Source organism: Gambusia affinis, linkage group LG01 (genome assembly GCF_019740435.1).
Source record: "Gambusia affinis linkage group LG01, SWU_Gaff_1.0, whole genome shotgun sequence".
Classification (NCBI taxonomy): Eukaryota; Metazoa; Chordata; class Actinopteri; order Cyprinodontiformes; family Poeciliidae; genus Gambusia; species Gambusia affinis.
In genome coordinates, this window is record NC_057868.1 from 27,265,954 (window position 1) to 27,288,374 (window position 22,421).

Consider the following 22,421-nt stretch of genomic DNA (forward strand, 5'->3'; position numbering starts at 1 on the left):
CCACTTAGAGGACAAATATGAACGTCACATCAGTTTTCTATCTCCAGATAAGGCCAGTGCATCCAGGAAAGCAAGCATATAAAATATCATACCAGAAATGAGAAAAAGAAAACGCGACAATAATGTTCAAGTGGAGCTGAAATATCAGACTGAAATCTAGTGACGATCCTCTGGCATCAACTTAAACAAGACATTCACTCTTCAAAACCTTTCCAAAGCAGCTCAATTGGAACAAACGAGTGTGCCAAAATTCCTCCACAGTGATCAAAGGCAGGTATAACAAATACTCCATAACAGGTTTTGCTGCCAACAGTGGCACAAACAGTTATTAGGTTTAGAGAACAATCCCTTTTTCACACAGGGTTTTGAAGGTTAAGATTTTTTTTTCTCCCTTAAGAATGAACAACGCCATTTAAAAATGATTTTGTATTTGCTTGTATTGTCTTTGACTAACATTTACACTGGTTTGATGTTCTAAAACACTTAAGTGTGACAATCATGCAAAAAAAAAAAGAAAAAAAAAGGGAAAACAGGAAAGGTGCAAACCCTTTTTTCCCATCACTGTAGAGCCAGGTTGAGTTAGGTAGCTTTTCTCTTACTAAATGAAATCATCTTATAAAATAACATCCTGTATTTACTCTTGCTATGGTTACCATGTATTCAAAATGACAAACTGAAATGAGTTGAGTGCAACTTGAACAAGGACTGAATTGTGTTTCTGAAAAACATGAATCAACCGCTGTCCTAAGAAAGTCTCCAAACCTGGAGAGTGGAAAGATGTGAGTAACAGACGATGTCACGTTTTGCACAATGGGACATGAGCAGGAGATGAGGAAGGAGATTTAAGACCAGAAAAGGAGGTAAAGCAAGGAGGAGCGGGAATTAGGTCACATTGAGAGCTCTTTTCCCACTGAGAGATGGAAACCACTTGTGCTCTTATACCCGACTAACCGCTAAATTACCCGCCCAGATCTTATTGTCCTTTGTTTTTTCCCCTCTTTTCTTTTTAGTTTACTTTTTAAAATGTCAACTTTCCTTATTCCTTTCTACATGCCGTATATATGTCTGTTTGAAAATAAGAGAGATTTGCAGGGGGCCAAGCAGGGATGAACATGTCATGTAGACATCCAGTGAGTGTTAGGATGATTTACATAAGTGTCAAAAGAATTTTAGCCAAAAAAAACAACACAATTGTAAATCAAAATTTTTTGACATCTTATTTAAATTTTAGTCATTTGAACTCATTGCCAGGGTAATCATTAGTTTAACTTCTGGACACACATTGCACAGTATATCACTTTGAGTAATAAATAAAAAACATGACATATTGAGTCATGTTAAGAGAGTGAAGTAAAGATTTACAGATGGTGTTTTCACAGTATAATCTACAACGACTGAGGTAGGAGGTTTCATCACAGAGCTACATTTCTGGAGCTCTAAATGAAGACCAGAAGGTCTCCTACAGATGTTTGAGCTGCAAAACAAAAATCAGCGACGGAGGCAGACGACACCATAAACAATGCTCCATGTATGTTTAGAATATTTTACATGAGAAGACAAATGCATGCTAGGTTGTCTTTTTCTGTGCTTGGGCATGTAATCACATGTTAGGTCTCTGCTGTAGTTTTGTACATTTGGTGCAATCTCCAGTCTCTATAATTGTGCAGTCATTTTGTAAATGGCACTCTACTGTCTAAGAAATTGCACATTTGCTCTTACCCTGCATTTCCTTTACACTTCTTGATGAGATGAAACTTTCTATGGTGTTTCTGCACAAATAGATGCTACGGATGATGGGTGTAGTTTTAATTTCTGACATGTTGGACATATCGAATGCTGTCCATTGTGGCACACATTACTAAACTGCCAAGCGCATACAGTAGCTGTTTTGCATCTTGTCAGGCTAAAGCCACATCCCATTTCTAAGTGGTTGACTGAAGAGCGGTGTCAGGCTTCTCCTCTCCAGTGTCCTGGCTGTTCTGCTCCAAGACAGCAGCTTCCTGTGTTTGTTATTGGATTGGAGGGTGTGCTAGCTGATAAAATAAAGCAGTAAGAGAAAAAACCTGGATAACAAACAGCAGAAGAATCCTCTCTCTGATGATGATGGTTGCAAGGAATACAGAAATAATTTGAGATTAGGTGAAGAGGATATTTACACATACATATCTGCATTTTTTGTGTCTCTGCAAGGACTGCTCTTAAGTTGCATTTTATATTTTACAGCACTTTATAATTTTACAATTTATAGCATTTTATATTTTATATTTTATTTTATTTTATCTACAACTAATTGTTACTGTGTCTTGTCTTTATGCTGCAACTGCGAAGTAATTTCCCTGCTGGGATGAATAAAGTACTTCTATTCTATTCTAGATTATGGATTCAGCAATAGATTCTAATGTACACTCAAGTTCAATTGTAGCCAAATAGTGATAGATGTAAAATATACTGTAGGTGGCATAGCTGTTTGGTTTTGTTGTTTGTTGAGTCTGACATTAAGCTACTTTTCCTAGTTTAGGTCAGTTAGTATTATAGAAATTATTTGGTAAATACCACAATAATCACCAATATTATTATCATCTCCACTTGCAAAAGCCCAGGTAATGATGGCATCCATTTGCAAGGTTTTAGTAGTTCATGAATGGAGTTGTTTACAGATTTATTTAAAGGCAACACCTCAACCCTGTCCACTACTCAGATGCATGAATTAGGAAGGAAATGTGTGCTGTGTCCCAGATATCAATTTTAGTGTGAAATAAATGCCCTCACGGACAAGGACTTTAATTTTGTTGATATCTGAAAAAGGGAGAAATTTATTCTAATGCCAGACAGTCAGTAGAAACAAGTAACTTGTCTATTTACTTGCTGGAACGTGTTTAACAGCAGCCACTTTTCCATTAGCACTCAACAAATCAGCAACAGAGACCATGAATCATAGATGAAAATCTTGATTATTCCCTCTGCTTGCCTCGAATAGAAAACACAACATGGCAGCGGCGACTCGAGACGAAGTGAGTGGTTGCACTGATCTCTAAAGACACGTTAGCTGCTCTGTGTTACAGGGCAAAACGAGTTTAATTTGAATGCCAAGCCCTCTAGCTATGGACTAACACCATAATCAAGTGAACCACAGCAGGATGCACACAAGCACAGAGAAAGACTTGCATCCACATTCTCTTCCCAAAGGAGAGAATGAGAGGAAGATGAAATATCATCTGTAAAAAGAGTTTATCTGACTTTTACTGCCATTAACCCCCACAGGGCACTGATCTGGTCTGCATACTTCTACAGAAAAGAAAAATACATACATATAGATCAAAATGCAGCTATGTATGTCTATATCCAATTGCATGGATAGTAATGAATGTCAAATTGATTTTACTCTATAGCATACGAGTAGCAGTGATTCAAGTGGTGTGTGTAAATAACTAGAAAACGTGTGACAGTGTTTACGCGAGGATAGCAAAGTTCCCAGATGGAATGGCTTGGCATTTCTCCCTCTCTCTCACTCTGGGTATTGGGAGAGAGGACGTGAGAGAGCCAGGGAAAAATAGCCCGATATCCAGCAAAACAAAAAAAGAAAACATAAACAAACAAAAAAAAAGGATTAAATTGGAAACTATTAAAAGAGAAAAAAGAAAAATATCAGTTACATTAAAACTGAGAATAAGTCCTACAGAAAAAAGTTTTATTCTGCAACCACCCTGGATGATCGTCCAGGGACTGTGTTGTGAAAGACTTTATGCAGGCCAGTTTCATAACAGCAGTAATCATCTTACAAATATGTGTAAAAACGCCTCTTTCTAAAATTTGACGTTATTCTTGAAAAAAAACAAAAACAAAAACAAAACAGGGTTCTATGATGATGACAGTACGGGGAAAAAAAGTTTCTCTGTGAAGAACACTTTTATACAATTGTGACCTCGAGGTATAAAAACTAAAATGGGTTGCTTCTTTCTTATTAATTACTTTCGAAATGGACAAATTCATAAGCAAACGGGGATGCTGCTTGGGGCTGGGCCAGCAGGGGGCACCGGAGAGTATTTGATGTCTAACAGATTTTATATCTTAAAACTTCATATTTGTGGTTCCACTTGCCAAAAATAAGCCTCTGATTAAAAAAGCTATGAATGGCAAAGAATATTAATTTGTTTACAAAATTAGAAATTTAGAGGGTTTTTTTTACCATTCAACTGAACTGACAAAGAGCTGTATTATGGACACAACTGCCAGACTAAATAAATAAGATGGAAAATTTACTGTCTCTTTTCATTTGAGGTGCAATAATTTTAATTGATAGTGTGAAGCGGGAATGGAGACCCAATGTAAATTATCCTTAGGACTTTAATGTTGACGGACTCTGACATAGGTAATCTGCAGAAATAATCTAATAAGTGTTTCTTGATTAACAATACAAACTAAGGTCGAATAAGTCTAATTGGGAGAATCCACACATGCACAGGAAGAACATGCAAACTCAACACAGAAAGACTGGGATTCGAACCCCGGACCTTCTTGCTGCAAGGCAACAACAATGACTCACTTCGCCACTGCGCAGCCTGTGTTTCCTAACAAATCTTAGATGCCTTCACAAACCAGAAGGATTTATTTCGAGACTGAATTACACATGACTGAGTTCTGAAGGAAATTGGTTTCACTGTATGTTATTTAATGTTGACAGAGTAAAGGGGGTTGTAACTTTCATCCCGTCGCCACTGTTTTAATGTTTGATAACTAGCAGAAGACACATTTTCTGTGAACATTATTTATGGCCACCTTAAAGGGTGATTGTGAAGACTTATTTAATTATGCGTTTTACTAAATCATTTTCTCAACTTCCCATCCTTCCCTCCACCCCGAAAGCCAGAAAGTAGGCTGGCTTGTTAAGTTTATGGGCTAGACTCTCCAGACACGCACTCATTCCCCGACGCACACGCGGTGGTCTGACTCGTTTCGCAGAGAAACGCGGTGCGGGAGAAGAACTGCGACTGGATGTGAGAAGGAGACACCGCGACTATCCCTAAATGTGATGAAAATATAGCAGCTCGTTTTTAAATCTTCACAGGGAGAAGGGGGAGAAGGATAAAACAAACAAACAAAAAAAACAACAACAACAACAACTCCTTAACCCTGTTTATTTCGGAGTGAATATCTGATTTCTTCAAAAAGGTAGGGAGTTTGATTACTTTAAACTTTCTAAAGTAGTTTGATTTTATTTAGGCCTGGCATTTTATTTTTGGATAACTCGTTTTGGTATGCTATTTATTGCTTTACAATAAGATTTGTTTATTAATATTTTTCTTTATGTTCAATGTAGGCTGCGTTTAAATATTGCTTTTCATACTACACAGAGCAAGGAATTGCATTCTAGACGTAAAATTGTGTAGAACTGTTGTTGGAAAGGAAAAGATAAGATAAGAAAAGAGAGGAAAGGAGAATAGGATAAAAGAAAAGAAAACAGAAAAAAGGGAAATGGAAAGAAAAGAAAAGCATAGAAAAGAACAAATGCATAAGAAAAGCTTATGCAGATATTCCACTCAACCTGTTAGTTTGGTTGTTCATTTCTCGACACGCACACTAGATGGCGCAAATAATCTCCACTCAACTCAAAGGATGTGATAATTGAGTTGCATTGCACTTTCTAACGTCTATCCCTCAATCAGTACACCTTTACTTCTCAATAATCCCCGAATGCAAGAAATTTCAGAGGTACAACATGCAACTCATTTCACAACCCAGTCCTGGACTCATAGTTAGTTGTTACTTTATTGTGGTGTGTTACAGTAGACCAAACACCAATTGGAAAAAACAGCTCATGGATGAAGTACTTAGTCTATACACTGTTTTCTTTTGTTTTTGTTTTTATTGTTGCCAAAAACTGTATTCATGAAACTAAATACTTACACAGTATGGGCTTAAACAGCACCTCGTCAGACTTCCTGAAAATTGGTCAGACAGTGGAAATTGATGGTGTGGTGTGTGTATTTCCTGACCGTCCTCCCTGCCTGCCTATTAGCCAGTCTGTGGGTTGATCACTGTATACCTGCCAGTCTGTGTGCTCTCTAACTCCCTGCAAGTCCATGTCTCTGTTCTAATTGTGTCATATATTCTCTCTATGTTCTCTCTTTCATTCTTTTGAAGGCGGAATTTTAAAATTGCTGCATCCAAGCAATGGCTTTTTATTTAAATTCTTTTAGAGAGCCTCTCTGGCTTATTATTTTTACTTCAGAAAATCAGAACTCGTAGAGCAAAGAACACCTTCCCGCAGGTGTGAATCTTCAGGTCTCACCAAATCTCTCTGCTGCTGAGAAATTTGGCCCTCCTTTCATGTATCTGTGTGACTCTTTTTCTCCGCTCAGCTGTACTTGGGCCTGATCCCTGCAATGCCGGACAACTTGCCACCACATCGAAGCTTGGCGGCACAGCAGTAGCTGCCAAGCAGCTCCTTTTTTTAGGCACAGAACTCGCCAAATTACAGCCGCTGGTGGCGTTAACTCCACCCGAGTGTGCTTACCGGACCCGCCTAGCAGTAACTGCCTTCATGTCAGAGGAGGACAAGAATTAGGGATTGCACAGAGGAGCGCTTGGCACAATGAAGTGAAGGAAGTTGAGTCAAGCAGCCAGATTGTTTTCCACAGATTATTTGTGAACCACACGTTTATGTATATTCCATAAAGTCGTCGGTTTACCACATGCAAAGCTCTTGTGTACATTTAGCTATTTGGGTTTATATGTCCAGAGTTTATTGCAGCTTGGATCAAGTTCAGAACTGCAACACTACCCTAACTGAAAAAACCGATTAAGTCCTTGCATTGGTGTACCAATAAGTGTCTAATATTTCATGCTCATTCAGCACTAAGATCAGCTTAAGCAACCATGTGATTTTAATCAGCACTCAGTGTTGACGTGGCAGCTGCCAGTACAGCAGCTTTTAGGTGCCAGCTGGCACTTGGTAAGCCCCCTTTCAGCTCACCTTAACTTGTCTGTAAAAACAGCATTTACTGTGAGGAAAGGTGAAATAAAGGAGTGTTGTACATGATGTTCAGAATCACCCATGGGGATTTCCAGCAGCGCCAGTGAGTAGTTAGGACCTGTCCAGACCACAGAGACAACGCTTTTTGTAGAATTGGTGATTTTATAAAATCTCAAACTTACTTAAATGTTGTTACTCTTCCTGAAGTTTAAATGATTAAGCTCACGAAAGAAACTTAGGCGACTTAACTGAATTATGTTTTAGCTACTGTGTACAGAAAAACAAAAGGTTTCCGGTTTCTTTTGGCTGGCAGGACGGCATCAAGGAGTTTCAGTCAGGAGGAGAAAGCTGCACCTTCCGTTAACTGATTCATTATTACCTTGGGAAGGTTTATATCAATTTAAGACAGGAGAATCTTGTCAGCTTCAATGCATGCCTACGTAGTTCCAAAAAGATTTAGATGTTACAGGGTTTATTACGTACTTTTCAGGTGAATATAAAGCTAACATGTATGTTCTAGAATTTAGTAAGAGTATATTCCTGAACTTTCTAGGAGCTTACTAAATTCCTTTTACCAGACATATTTCCAGAGCTTCCAAGGTCATTTCAATTGTATTACATTCTCTCCAGGTTTTCTCTAGGGAATTACTGGATACTCTCCTTTAATGTTCATGGAACTTTACAGTCTTGAAACTTGTGAGGTACATTTCTGCAACTTCAAGGTTCCTTTCTTGAGCTTACCAGTCAATTTACTGGAACTTTCCTGGAGCTTACTGGTTACTTTCCTGAGCATTAGTGGTTACCTTGCTATAATTTCCTGGGTTCTTTCAGGAGTCAGGCTGTATTACGAAGTGGGTCTTAAAAGGGTACTTAGCCAGTAGGTATCCTGTAGTGTAATTTCCAGTGTAGTACCTTGTGCATTCTGGAAAGTAACCTTCAAGTAAACCTTCAAGTACTTGGAAAGTGCTTGAGTGCTTCAGAAAGTAACTTTCAATTTCCAGGAAGGAACAGACAGTATTTTGCAGCGCTAACCTTTGACTTTAGGCATGTAGAGCAGCAATAAGACTGTTGACATATAACTCCCACTTTGTGTTTGCGTCTCTCGTTACCCAAGTCTACTTTTTTGGTCCTTTTTCATTCTCCTGTCTAACCCTACGCCCATCCCTCTGAACTCACATATACACACTCTTCACTGCCCCACACATTATAGCAAGGCAGAAATAGCCGCCTGTGCATGCATCCATCCATTAAACCATTCGCAGCCGTTGGGTGGAAGGAAAGCTGAAGCAACAACAATTAAAATCTCTGCCTTTGGTTTGTTTTCATCAGTGCCGGATGTTTGACAGCTTGCAGCTTAACTGAAGGGAAAGATGAGGAATTTATGTGCACAAACAGTAGAGCCAGATAAAAGTGGTTATTAGGGCAGCTTGATTGTGGGATGTAGTTTAGTCTTATCGTCATGTTGTGTTTATAGCAGCTCTATACGTCAGAAGAGCTGATGAGAGACTGTACTGGCTCACATCTGCTTGTTCCCCTCAATCACACCCAGCCTTTCTGCCACTCTTTGTCTGCTACTGTAGCCCTGTAAAGCCAGACAAAAACTGCCCCACAAGTTGGAGCGCTGCTGTCACAATGCAAAGAATAAAAGGCTAAAATTGTCAGTCTATAAATAAGTCTGGTGTACAACCTAGCTCTTTTGTGCGTCTTTGTATGTTGCATGTCATTATGCGATGTTGACTCCATAGGCTCTCCCTGTGTCCTCTTGGCTGCATTCTTCTGGTTAAGCCAAGGCCAGTGGTGTTTTCTTTCTTTTCTACAAAATGGTATAATTTGCCTGCTATTTTTATTACAAAGACCAGTCTGCAGTGAGCCATTTATTCATGCTTTCAGCCCAGGTTCACATCATGCACGGGCTCTTTGTCTCATTGCCTTGAATTCCCCCAAATAGTAGCAAGTATTTCTTTGAATAGAGTTAAAACCCCTTTAGTTGCAGAGAGCATTGCATGAACGGCTTTTAACTACAATCCGACGTATGATAAATGGATAAACGTCTTTGGATAAAATATATGGGCAATTGAGTTTAAGCATCTTTAGAACAGGATACTAAATATTTAGGTGTATTTATAGTAAAATGAGGCACAATAAACCATTACAACAATAAAAAGGCACATTTAGACTGGAAGTAAATTTGACCCAAATTCCTCTTTGTCATCCACCCTTCAATCCCTTTTGACTCTGACAATAAGATAACCTCCACCTTACCCTCCTGTAGCTTGACTTAGATGGATTCCTCCACAAACGTACTGTTTGTGCCCTACATATTAACAAGACTTTCCAGCCTACACACAAGAAGCAACAGACAAGGTCAGGGGACGAACTGGCATGACAAGATTACAGGCTTTCAGGTCATCCATGTTTACTTAATTGGATTAGCCCCAAGGCTCATAGTTACTGCTGTCCAAATCAATTGACCAAGTAAAATTTGGTTTATCCATGAACTATTTTTTTGTCTGCATTTAGAGGTTGAGTTCACCTATTGGTTTGTCAAGTCACTGCAGAAAAGGCCATGAAAGCAAACAATCAGACACAGACATGTTAAAAGTCCTGGGGACCTTGATTAGTGTGCAGCAAGTGTGTGTGTGTGTGTATGTGCATGCACACAACTCTGACATCATGGAGACTGTGCTTCACAATATCCAGACACTTCCTCACAAGTGAATGGCCTGCTTTGTTGCAAAGCCTGATTTAAAGGAATAAACCTTTCCACCATTTTAGCTAATGCATTCTTTGCTATCTGATTGGACAGGGAGCAAACGACTCACTTTGCCGGGAGCCTTGGAGGGCAGTAGACGGATAGTGAAAATTTGGTGTGGTAGGAGACATTTTCCCTCGCTGGGTCATTTTCTGGCAAGTGGGACAGGGGAATGAGTGCATTTCTCCTCTTTTGCCTCCAGCCTGCGTCTGCCTGTGAGGTGTGGCGTAAACAGTAGGGCCCTTGTAATTAAGGATAAGTAGACCATTTCATAATATCCTTTGACCACTTCATTGACTCCACGTCAGTGGCAGGATTTCCCAGTTGGGAGGGTCAAAACGTTGGAAATGAGGCACTGTCTGTATGTTACACTGAATGCATCACCTGTATATTTCAAATAAGTCTGCAATCCTCTGCACCTGTAGAAGGAGGTCAAGAAAAAAAAAAAAGAGAATTTGTTTGAGATCATTTGCAGCAGTTAATTTAACCTTTTCCAAAATGATGCACCATGATAGAAAATATGCATCACTTTGCCTCATTTTCAAGGCATTTTAACAGTATTTCTATCAAAGGTTTTCCAAGCCTGATTAAGTTAAATCATCACAGGTTTTAAAGTGTGAATGAAACACACCTCCGTTGCATGCAAATTAATAAAGGTCACAGAACATTTGTTGTTTTACAGTCATATATAAAAAAAAAATTCTTAGAATATGCATTCAGATGAGGTCAGCTTGTCAGATTAAAAGTGTATGTCTTCATTGGCTGTAAGTGGAAAATCATCATAATTAACAGAAATAAAGGTTTTCAAACATTCACCGGTGTGTAATACATCAGGATAATGTTTTTATTTAGTGATACAATTCCTAAAATTAGTGTTATTCCAATTTAATGAATGAGTCTTTATTATTTCAAGTTTGGAGAATAAAAGGCATTCCATGTGCCTGCATTCATATTCAGTAAAACTCACACTGCTCTCCCATTTCTCTATGTTTTCCCAGGTGTCTTCATCTAAGATGTTGCCACATTGCTCCCTTTGGTTAGTGCTGTGTGCAGCCCAGCTGCTCTCTAGCTCCTCTGCTTTGCCCTTTGAACAGAGGGGCTTTTGGGACTTTGCCCTGGACAGTCTGGAGAACGGCGGGATGATGTCGATGGTGAGGGATCAGGAGGAAGGCTCAGCCACGGAGGAGATCCTCACTCCCGACGTTCCCATGTGTCCGTTTGGGTGCCACTGCCAGCTTCGGGTCGTCCAGTGCTCGGACCTCGGTTAGTGAGAGTGAATGTGAAGACACCAAGTAGCCAAACAGAACAAGAAGCCTGAAAATGTTGAAACTCAGACACATGAAGGCACTACTTTAATGGCTGAGGAGCACAGAGTAATCAAGTTTTACAAACTCATAAATTGGGTCAAAAAGAGGCAGTTTCTCCCTCCTGGTTATGCTGTTATGTTTTTACTGGGAAAAACATTTCCTTTAGGGATTATGTGTTCCAGTTTTTTTGTTTTTTTTTTATGTTGATGCTCAGTGAGAGATGACAGCAAAGAGAAAAAAATGTAATTAAAAAAGGCTGGATCAACAACTTCAGGGTTGGTGGAGAAAAATGAATTATTTTTGCACTAAAATCAGGATCTCTGTCATTTCCTTCTTTGGAGAAGGGTTTTTGTTTTGTTTTATTTGTCTGACCACATACTAATTATTTGATTAAATCCAAGTCGGAGGGAACATGGATTTAAAGTTGAAGGCCCGGATACAAAATGATGAAAAGTTTAGCATGAGAAGGCTTTCCAGATCTAAATGAAGGATCTTATGCTGTTGTGATTGTCCTTCTGGTAATACTGTTTGATCAAACAAGATGAAGTCTTAGTATGTACTACTTTTATGCAAATAAATTACACTCAATTACATCAAAGGCATTATTATGTGCATCAGTCGGTTTAGGATTCTGTTTATATTTCAGCATCCTGTGGATATTCAAAGTGCAAACAGTTCTCCCTTTGTGGGTGCAGTTAAAGTCCTCTGTCTGTTCATCCTATAAATAAAACAGTGTCTCCGTGATATTTTTGCCATTAAGCTCCAATAAGAAATCTGTCTTTAGACGAGATGGTTTTGTTGAATCATCATTTTAAAAGCTCTGTATATTTACTGTCCTCAGTCTTTTCTGCAGCGGGTAAATGTGGAAGCGTATAATTTCCGAGATGTCAAGTGCTTATTTAGAACAGATGTATTTTGGTGGTGGCGTCTGTCTCCTCTCAGCCTGCATCCCAACATGATGTTGAGAATTTGTGTTGGTGAGGGACTGGGGGGTTTAGTGGGTGAAAGGGTTGTCAGTTTGTGTTTAAGCTTTGGGATTTGTGGCTGATATGGGTGAAGAGTTGCGGTGTAGGGTTTTGAAGTTTAAAGGATTCACTTGATTAAGGTCTTGGTGAGTTTTTTTTTTTTTTTTTTTGTGATGCAGGCATGCAAAATAAAGTTGGAGGGTTACATGCAGAAAACTGAATAAAATGAACTGAATGTTAATGGTGCACAGAGAGTTGCAAGACATTTTGTTCAGATGCGAGATTTTTTTCCTTTTTCACCTTGATGGAAGTTTGTTAGCAGACACACCATCAACACAAAAACAAGCTGGAAATACTCACAGATGTTATAGTTGTACTTGGCTATTGAAAGGAAAATATCAGGTCTCTCCTTTCATGGTTCACAGTGTCTTCATTATGGAAGTCACTGGTTTAAAACAGTAATTCATAAACAAGAAACATTGCCAAAGAAATGTTATTGGTTCCTGCCATCTGATTCAGTCCTTGCCTTCAAAATATTGATGTGTTTAAGAGAACTAACAGTTAAGCCCAAAATGAATAAAACCCCTGGCAAAGTTTGGCTTTTAAGTTTAATCTTCTAATTTGACTGACTTTACTTCTGACTTGGAGATGATATAGATGTTTTGGAGGGATGGGAAGGAGGACTTAGAGACTTGTAGCTCGTCACCAAACATAAATTGGTAAAATTCAGTGGAAGCATGCAAAAGATTGCCAGCATTTCTAAAAAGCATTTGATTGCTGCAAAGGCAATGAAGATTTTTCTTTTTATAGATTGTTGAGAAATGAATAATTTTTTTTTAATGTAAATTGATATGTCATTGCATTTTTTAGGGTCTTTCGAGAGAGGTCTCCTTCTTGTTGGAATGAAAATAACTAACTCTAAATCTGGAATAAATTTGGGTAAAACTGTTGGTTGGCATTTGTCTTTTACACCAAAAGGAATAATTAACCAACTTTATTTATAATATAATCCATGAAAGAGGAAGACTTTTATTTTACCCTTAAAGTCTAAGCTTTATTTGAAGATCCAACAAATCAAAATTTTTTTCTCAGTGATTCACAAAAGAATTACACTTAATTAAATGAGCAATCTACCTTTGGAATGAAATGTTCTATGAAATTTTTGAAGATTGCTTATTTTGAAAGGTTAAGTAGATTCTTGTTCATGACTGGTTTAGTTCTGCTGGTAATGTGGAACCATTATCTAAATTACTATTGATGGATACTTCAGTCTGACTTTTAAAGGTTCATTTAATGTTTACTTCTAAAGTTTATTTCAGTGTGTTGTCGATGTCGGCCTAAACAAGGTTGGTTATTGAATTCTTCTTTTGTAATAATTAACATATGCTAGAGAAAGTTTATCATCCTTCATTTGGAACAGCAAATGAATGAATTTGAATTATGCACTAGAGTACCACAATCAAACATGAATTTTAAAAAATAATTTTTTTCCCCCCAAGAATGTTAAGTATTTTTGTGTCCGCTCTGCATTACTTTTTGTAGATTCATCAGTGGCAAAAACTGAATCATTTCCTTGAAGAAGCCACTGCAGCAGGTCTCCTAGCTTTCAGTGGGTGTGGTAATTACCAGAGGAGGCTGCTGAGGGTTTGTTCCTGTGTGGTGTCATTCAGGGTGTGGCACAGTACAGCCTAAGCCATATATCTAAAGTTAACTGTAGTTGGACAACACTGGGCATAGTCTTGTGGGTCAGATGTGGTTGGCGGCGGGTTGAGTCCCATCGGGACAGCTGGCACGCTCTCACCAGTCGGTCTAGTTGCATCATGGTCTGGGTAAGGATGAGGTTTTAGCAGGGTTGAGATGTGCTTACACATCCTCTGACCACATCTGATACATGTGTCCACGTGGCTCTGTGGCTCATCTCTATGATTACTGGTTATGCTGTGCAATGAGTAATTTTTTTTTTCAGGAATAAAGCAGGTGTATTAGGTTTTTTTAAATTTATTTTATTTTATTTTTTTTATTTGGGTTGCCTAACGTAATTATGAGCATTCAGTATCATATCTGCAATAGAGAGTATTCAGGGTGATGGCAGTTATGAGGACCTTGAAGAAGCGATGTGGAATCAAGTTCAACTCACGACTTTATGATTTAACTATAGTCATTTAAAATGCTCAAACCCAGAATATTAGTGGGAGTTATTCATCACTTTTGCGTTACAATAAGGTCTGCTTTCAGAGACTCAGTCAAAAAGTCTTTAGTCATTGGCTGGAATGTCAGCATTATTACTTTCCAAATTCCATTTTATTTTTAAATGTTGAAGAATGAAGAGAGTTTTCACATTCTTGAGTCTCCCGTCAATTGTGTGGTGACAAATGTTGAAGAAAAGTTTTTCTGCCAATTCATACCATTGCTAGACCTGGAACTTGAACTAAGCTTTGGTTTTTTTTTTTCCATTTTTTTGGAGAACATCTGTGTTTCAGTGAGTATTTTTGCCATGTTTGACCATCTTTTATCCACGTGGAAAGAAGAACCAAGCTGAGCCGAGCCCCACCTTACCTGGTAGCGACATATATTGGAGCGGCATGAGCCAAGACACCACAGAAACCAGTGTGTAGCTTTTCCTACTCGCAATCATCAGTTAATTCTGAGAAACTACACACTTTTTTGTGGACCTCAACCATCAGCAGCAACTAGCATGACCTCCCCACTAAGCAGATGAGCCACAATGAAGAGCAGGGCCCAGGTGCATCTGATGGCAAGCCCCAATCTGAAAAACAAACAGCCTATTGGTGGAGATTCTACAAGAGCTACTGGAATACAATGCTACAAATTTATTTCAGTTAGAGGTAGTTAAATAGTCATGATGTGTTAGTAGTTGAAAGGCATGTGGCAACTGTGAAGAGAAGCCACTCTCCAATAACGGCCTGAAAACCCAAAACAGAACCAGTTTCAGTAGCTCTCTGGCATGACTGACTACGGGTTAGACTGAAAGGGAGAAGGAGAGGGGGGAAGACATGCAGTAAATGTCAACGGGTCTGGGAATCGAACCCGTGACGAGGACTCAAGGCCTCCAAATGTGGGTCGCACTATCCCCTACGCCACCATAGCACGCCCAACCTCAGACACTCTTAACTATGAAATTTATGAAAAAGAAGACCAACTTCCCTCCATAATATGTCCCTAGGAAGGGCAACTGATTTTGGTTTTCTTTTTATCGGGGACAAGAATGACAAAATGAAGACACTTGTTCTTAACATCACAATGTTTCACCACTTGCACATTAACACGTGCAGCTTGTTTTTTTTTTTATGTGTTCATTTCACACCCATACTTTTTATTTGATGGGTGCCTTAGTTTATGGCGTTTCGGTCCCATCCTTTGTGACTTATGTCAAATGGAAACCAGATGGAAAACATCTGGTTTCCCCATCTGGCATTGGGGGAGCTCAAGTTTCTGTGAGGCTGTGTTTGTGAGTCTGTCCCCTTGCTACTGTAGATTTCTACATGTGACCTCCAAGTATGAGTCAATGTCAACCTTTTTATTAAAATAGCATGAAAGTAGTCATTATAAATTATGCAGGGATGTGATTTGTGCAGCTATTTTTTCTTTTAAACTGTGTATCTGTGTGAAATACCCTTTGAGGTTTTCTTTTGAAAACAAACTGGTTTCTGGGTGTTGGTTGACTCTCACCTAGGGAAGCATTTAATGGAGGATAATTCTCTTCTCTGTTTTTGTTGGTCTTGTCTTTAGGTTTGACAGAGGTGCCCAGGAATATTCCTCCAGACACCAAGTTTCTGGACTTGCAGAACAACCGTATCACTGAGCTAAAAGAAAATGACTTCAAAGGCCTTACTAACTTATATGTAAGAGACACACAGTTTGGATCTATTCATAATCCTCTGCTCCTTAGTGACCTCTTGATGTTTTGCAGCTGCAGCTTTTACTGGCTTTATTTCTGTGAAAGTTCAGCTTGATCCTCATCTTCTGTGGGATTTGGAAGTTTATTTCCCCTCTGTTTCTCACTCAGTTCACAGAAAACCTTAACTGTATTAAAACGTGGCCAATTTGGAGTATGGAGAACGTCCAAGCAAAAAGGCTTTACTCGAGACTGACCCTCATTCAAGATCCCTCACCAAAAGAAATATTAATTCTGGCAGTTTATGAGCTTCCTGAGTAAAGCAAATGCTCACTATCTTTGTGCATTTGCTTTAGCCTTACCAGATTATACCTTGCACAGATCACTATAGTAGAAGCAGAGACTAAATAAATGAACTTTTGTGCACTCTGCATACAACTTTATGTTTTTCTACATTCACTTTTTATAAAATGAATCCTAATGAAGGTCTTATCCGTATGAAATACAGAGCTGTTGACTTTGCGCTTTCATTGGTTGTTATTTTTAGGCACTCTCTGTGAGGAATAACAAGATTTCCAAAGTCCATCCCAAAACTTTTGCTCCTTTGAAGCACATGCAGAAGCTTTACTTTTCAAAGAATCTGCTGGCCTCCATCCCCAAAAACCTGCCTGCCTCTCTGGTGGAGCTGAGGATTCATGAGAACCGCATCAAGAAGGTGGCAGCTGGAACCTTCTCAGGACTGGGCAACATGCACTGCATAGGTTAGAAATGCCGACGACTTCAACAATCCCGGTTATACTCTGTGGTACTCGCCACAGTATGTGTGGCACCACCACAGACTTGGTAAATTAAAGGGAGAAAAGTTTATTTCATAGTTTTAATATTGACTTTATCTTGCAGAAATGGGAGCAAACCCTATCCAGAACAGTGGTTTTGAGCCTGGAGCCTTTAAAGGACTGAAATTAAATTATCTGCGTATATCAGAGGCCAAGCTAACTGGAGTGCCTAAAGGTAGGAAGTCAGATATTTCGATGGAAGTCTAAGAAATTTAGAAACAAAAATTCATGGACTATTTAAAGGATTGGTTCTGGGTTTTTCTGAAGTTGTTTTAACTCTCCAAAAACCTTCAACTTTGTTTAATTTCACTTACTTTTTTGGATGCATTAACCTTTCAGATTTTACATTGTTTTATTTTACTTTGATGTTGTGCAACTCAAGTGTTTGGGGTTTGGCCTTCAGATCTTCCAGACAGTCTTCATGAGCTTCATCTGGACCACAATCAGATCCAGGCTGTGGAACTGGAGGACCTGAGCCGCTACAGAAACCTCCACAGGTATATTTCACACCTAAACACCAAACTGTTTTAACAGTTTTTGATCTACATCTGAAAACCAGTCACAAACCACAATATTAACTTTTCAAATCTTAGCAAGAGTTCTTGACTGAAATTACTGGGAGATGGTTTGATTGCAACTAATCAGATTGCATTAATTTTGATTAATTAATTACAAAGATTTTAAACAAACATTTTAACACAATTTATCTCATTTTATTTTTACAAACAAAGTCTAAGGCTGGAACCTTCGCATGTTTCGCATGTTTCCAGTGTACCCACAAATTTGATGCACAAACAATGTCCTCAAACAACACTGAGGACCGCTTCTCTTGGCACACATTTGGTTAATTTTTGCTTCAAAAAGCAATCTAATGGGATGCTGAAAAAAATGTATTGTGTGCAAATTATACAGAAAAGAATGACCCTATTAAAGATACTATAGAAGCGACACACTGGCGATCTGTCCAGGGTGAACCCCGCCTCTCACCCGGAACGTTAGCTGGAGATAGACACCAGCACCTCTCCCGACCCCACTAGGTACATGGGTGTTAGAAAATGGATGAATGGAAGATATTATAGAAGTCTAAAATACCATGCTAGACCAGAACATGTTGCAGCTTCCACAGATGTTTCTAACAGTAATGTCTGTGTCCACAGTTCCATATTTTTAAAGTATTTTTTCAAAAGAAGTTATAAGAATGACCAGGAATTCCATTGTGTTTCCTGGTCACTCAGCATGCCCTTCTTTCAACAGCGCCTTTTCCAAAATAAAATCACACAATTCTTTTTACAAAGTAATTTGTCATCTATGACAAACTTTGATGGGATGAGGGGAGATATTAGACATAAACAGCATATTGTTTTTCTTGGGCAGGTCTGTCATTTAAATTTTTACAGTAATATGATGCTGCAGGTGGGTTTAAAGCTGATCATAATTTCTGTAAAAATGGATGGCGCTAAATACATGAAAGGAAAGTTGTAGGTTGCAAAAACTTGAGACTGATGTAAAACCACCCTACACATACCTCCAGAGCTACAGTTATAGTATTTAAAACCAAGCATAAGTATGTCTTTGAATGGTCAAAACCTAATTTGAATTTTTTGCAGGCCCTTTCCATCAAATATGACTAAAATTTTGAAAAGAATAACAGGCAGAAATTTCAGACTCCGAATGTGCAGAGCTGGTAGAGGCTTCCAGTTGCAATTGCAGCAGAAGGACGTTCTACAAAGCAGCAGTAGCTTTTTATCAGCTTTGACGTCAACTGCACTTTTATATCCTCATTTGTATGTTGAGTGTCTGTCAAATGCGTAAACACAAACATACAAAACCAATTCATCTGGGGCTGGAAACAAATGCATGTAATTCTTTTCATATCTTTATTTTCTAAAAAAAAAAAAAAAAAAAAAAAAGAAAAAAAAAAAAGAAAAAAAATTAAGACCACAGATTATTTTCCCTCCAATTCCCAAGTATGCATTGCAAATCACTGTAGACAGTTCACAGCAAGTATCATAAAAAAAACACTATGGTCATCACTTGGACTGTGTTCATTAAATTCTAAGCCTTCAAAACAAACCCAATTGCCTCACAATAACCTTCAAAGAGGAGCACTAATACAGATAAGGAAGACTCAACATGATAATTAAATCTAAACCATGATCTACAGCTTCTTTGATGCTCCTCCCTTTGTCTGAAATGCTTCCAGTATGACAGGACGGGAGTCATTTAGCTAAACAAACCGAACAACACAACTAACAGTGTGTGACTCTCCTCACAGTATGGAAGCCATTAGTGGTTGGTGTAATCCTTATAACTGGGAACTCCGAGTTGAGAAGGATTTCAGGGCGTGGGAATAACTAAATGGTTGTTTTATAAGAATTAGTGGAGACTTTATACTTTGAAATATATTGTGTCAACCACAGTAGAGGCCTTTTTAATGTGTTCTAATGAACTATCTAATAATGTAAAATCGTTTGCTATGTCATTTTAATCTTTCCTATTTTCATGTCCCAATTTAAATAGTTTGTCTCAGCAGTTTTTGCGTAATCAATATTAAAATAGGTTCCTAGTAATTACCTTTAGAAACTTTTTTCATATAATAAATATTGCAAAACTCAAAAGCACAAATGTTAATAATAGCTCTGCTTCTCTAAAATGTCAAGTCTCTATTTTAATAATTAACCCGTGTGCTTAATGGCGGTTAAATGTCAGAAGGTCCCATGTGAAATACACAAATTCAAATCCGTTGCCTTTTTTCTAATTTCTTTTCTGAAGAAAAGAATTGAACCACTGCTTTATAGATGGCCACTTCTATGTCCAACTAAGGGGAAGCACTTTGCTGCTTTAACAACATTCAGGTAGTGAAGAGTGGAATTTGTTATAAGAGCAAGTCACTGGTTTCTGAATCTACAACTTTTTTTCTCTTCTTTCATTTTCTAGATTGGGTCTTGGCTTTAACCATATCCGCAATATAGAGAATGGCAGCCTGTCATTTTTGCCCATGCTGAGGGAGCTGCATCTGGACAACAACCGGCTCACACGTGTTCCCCAAGGCCTTCCAAACATGAAGTACCTACAGGTTAGCCTGAATAACTTTTTGTTTTTAACACATTTAAAAAAAAAAAAAAAAAATGGCCTGTTCTAACTTATTGTCTTGTCTTGTTTTTAAGGTGGTGTACCTCCACTCCAACAACATCAGTCAGGTGGGTGTGGATGACTTCTGCCCCCGAGGGTTCGGGATGAAGAGGACGTACTACAATGGCATCAGCCTGTTTGAAAACCCTGTGAACTACTGGGAGGTGCAGCCGGCAACATTCCGCTGTGTGAACGACCGGTTTGCCATTCAGTTCGGAAATTACAAAAAATAAAACCAACGGAAATACTTGGCAACACAAAGAATGAGGCCGAAGTGTTGAGGAAAAAACAAATAGGAGAAACATAATTTAAATAATGTCTAAAAAAAAAAAGAAAGAAGAAACAACACTTGAGATGTCACGAAAGAAATCTGTGTCTGAGATTATTGAGTTTAGAATTGTTACTTTTGTGGTGAAATCGAGTAATGGAGGAGATTGGTAATAAACGTATGGAGTAGACAGCAAAGTGAAATACATAATCCCAGAACTTGAAGTAGGTGGAGAGCAGAATTTGTGCAGAACTGCAACCAGCTTTGCATATTCAGCTCGCAGTTTTGAAGCTATTTTCCATCTAAGTCAGTGTGATGAGTGCTGAAACCTTGTGAAACATTTCAGTGCATCAATCTTTACAACAGTTATTCTTGTGACTGAGGTTCTATTGTTATTTTCTTTGGTAAGGAATATAAGTAAAACATTGATAAGCAGTGCATTTTTGAATGTTTTATACATACGCACACACACACCCACGCCCACACACGCACACACACACACACACACACACACACATATATATATAAAGGTGCTCTATGTCCTCTGTTTGCTGATTTGTAAAAAAAAACAAACAACAAAACCAAAGTTTGTCCCCATTTCAGTTAGTTGGTCATGAACTCTGTGATTCTGACATATGAAGTTAGAAAGTCAGAGTGGTTTTACTCCATCTCCAAGACCCAGAGGAAAAAAAAAACCTAATAATAATTAGAAGGGAAATCCTTTTAAAGCACCTTACTGAAATATTTTCTACAGATTTCTTACTGAGTTCATTCTGTGCCCTTTTATTAAATATAGTCAGGGTCAATCCCACACTCAATAAATACATCCGCTTGCTTTAAGACAATGAAGGTAGTGTGTTCACAAAGTGCAAGAAACAGTAGTAGTGATAAAGCATTGTTTTGCACAGATTTTCTTATATGCTTTATTTGCTTCAGGGTACAGTATGGAGGAGTTGGGGGGTCGGGGCCGCGGGTGGAGGGCTTGGGGGAGGTGAGCGGTGAGGTAGCATGTTTACAATGGTACCCTTATGTGCAACTACTTTAGCTATAAGTATTATGTCCTGTCTCTATTCTGTAATCTGACAACCTACTGCTGCATGTGAATAAAGACATTTTTAGCCTGCTGCATTCAGCGAGAAGCCCCCCCCAACAAACTGGTGGCCCTGGGTTGAATGGTGTGTCTGGAATAAAGAAGAAAAAAATAAATAAAGGAAAATACATCATGTATGAAGTCAAACTTTGTAAAGTTAAATAAATATTAAGAAAAATGCTCCACATTTGAACACTGATGTGTATGATAGGTGCATTTTATGGTCCCCTGATATTCTTTGGATACAGTTTTGACTTAAAAGGGGGCTGAATGCTTTTTGAACGTTCCCACCAAACCACTGTGCACAATTGTGAACTGAAAGAATAAAAGGCTGAATTTAATTTAAGAAAAGGTTTACTTCATTGTAAACCTTTTTAGATTTGTAGATTGTCCCTCCTTACTATTATATTTGAAATAAAATCTCATGCAACCATGTTCTCAGAAGTCACCTAATTAGAGTCAACCTGTTATGTGAAGGCCTCAGAGGTTTGTGAAAGAACATTGATGAGTGAACAGTACCACAAGTATACAGGAATTTGAAGCATTTTCCCCAGCTTTGATTATTTCACTATGTATAATCCAATATTACGGCACAACCACAAAGCCTAGAACAGTGTTGTTGTTTTTTAATTCCAGACCCCAAGCCTCCATGCTCTGCATGTTTTAGACATACCTCTATTCCAGAACAGCTGATCTAAATGATTGCATGACCTTTTCTGCAGCCATCAAGAACTGCAGATGTCTGTTAATCACCCACAGATTCAATCCAGGTGTATGGCAGAAGGGGAAAACCTAAAACATGCAGGGCAGAGGGGCCTGAGGACCGGAACTGTGAAACACTGGCCTAGAAGGACCTAAACATCAACCTGCGCTGACAGATCAGAGCTGTATCTGTCAGCGTCCTGCTTTGTTGAGTTGTTTCGGGGTTTGTTTATAATGTTTTTATTTCTGATTTCTTATTTTGATTAGATCAGCCTGGTTTCTATGTCACTTTAGTTAAAGCCGTTCTTAGTGATTCTAGTTAATTATGTTTATTTATTCCCTGTGTCTACTCATATACTACTCTTAGATCTTTTTTCTTAATTTCCTTTGTGTGCTCTCCCTCGCCCCTGTGCCATTTTCTGTGTCCCCTCAGACATGCAAACTGTTACTCAGTTAGCCTGGACCTTTGTTCCAGTATTCACATTCCCAGTATTTAATCACCTCTCTCTCTCTTGTTCCTTTTTGCTAATTCCGCCCGCT

The 22,421-nt window shown here is 38.6% G+C and overlaps 1 protein-coding gene across 2 annotated transcripts; it reads left to right on the top strand.

Annotated features, from left to right (window-relative positions):
* The first annotated feature begins 694 nt into the window (after window positions 1-694).
* Window positions 695-21,243, top strand: bgnb (biglycan b). 2 transcript variants are annotated; one of them, XM_044121790.1, is made up of 8 exons: window positions 695-779; window positions 10,724-10,988; window positions 15,748-15,860; window positions 16,401-16,614; window positions 16,754-16,864; window positions 17,093-17,186; window positions 19,627-19,765; window positions 19,857-21,243. In XM_044121790.1, exons 2-8 carry the CDS (start codon window positions 10,739-10,741, stop codon window positions 20,052-20,054), a joined length of 1,119 nt encoding a protein of 372 aa, XP_043977725.1. In that variant the 5' UTR covers window positions 695-779; window positions 10,724-10,738; the 3' UTR covers window positions 20,055-21,243. The 2 variants fall into 2 exon arrangements, with proteins under 2 accessions (XP_043977725.1, XP_043977717.1); XM_044121782.1 differs by lacking the exon at window positions 695-779 and adding an exon at window positions 4,914-5,169.
* The last annotated feature ends 1,178 nt before the right edge of the window (window positions 21,244-22,421 follow it).

Coding starts and splice junctions, on each gene's coding strand:
- bgnb (XM_044121790.1), top strand. CDS start 10,739: ATGTTGCCACATTGCTCCCTTTGGTTAGTGCTGTGTGCAGCCCAGCTG. Junction 15,861..16,400: donor AAGGCCTTACTAACTTATAT/GTAAGAGACACA, acceptor TGTTATTTTTAG/GCACTCTCTGTGAGGAATAA. Junction 16,865..17,092: donor GCTAACTGGAGTGCCTAAAG/GTAGGAAGTCAG, acceptor TTTGGCCTTCAG/ATCTTCCAGACAGTCTTCAT.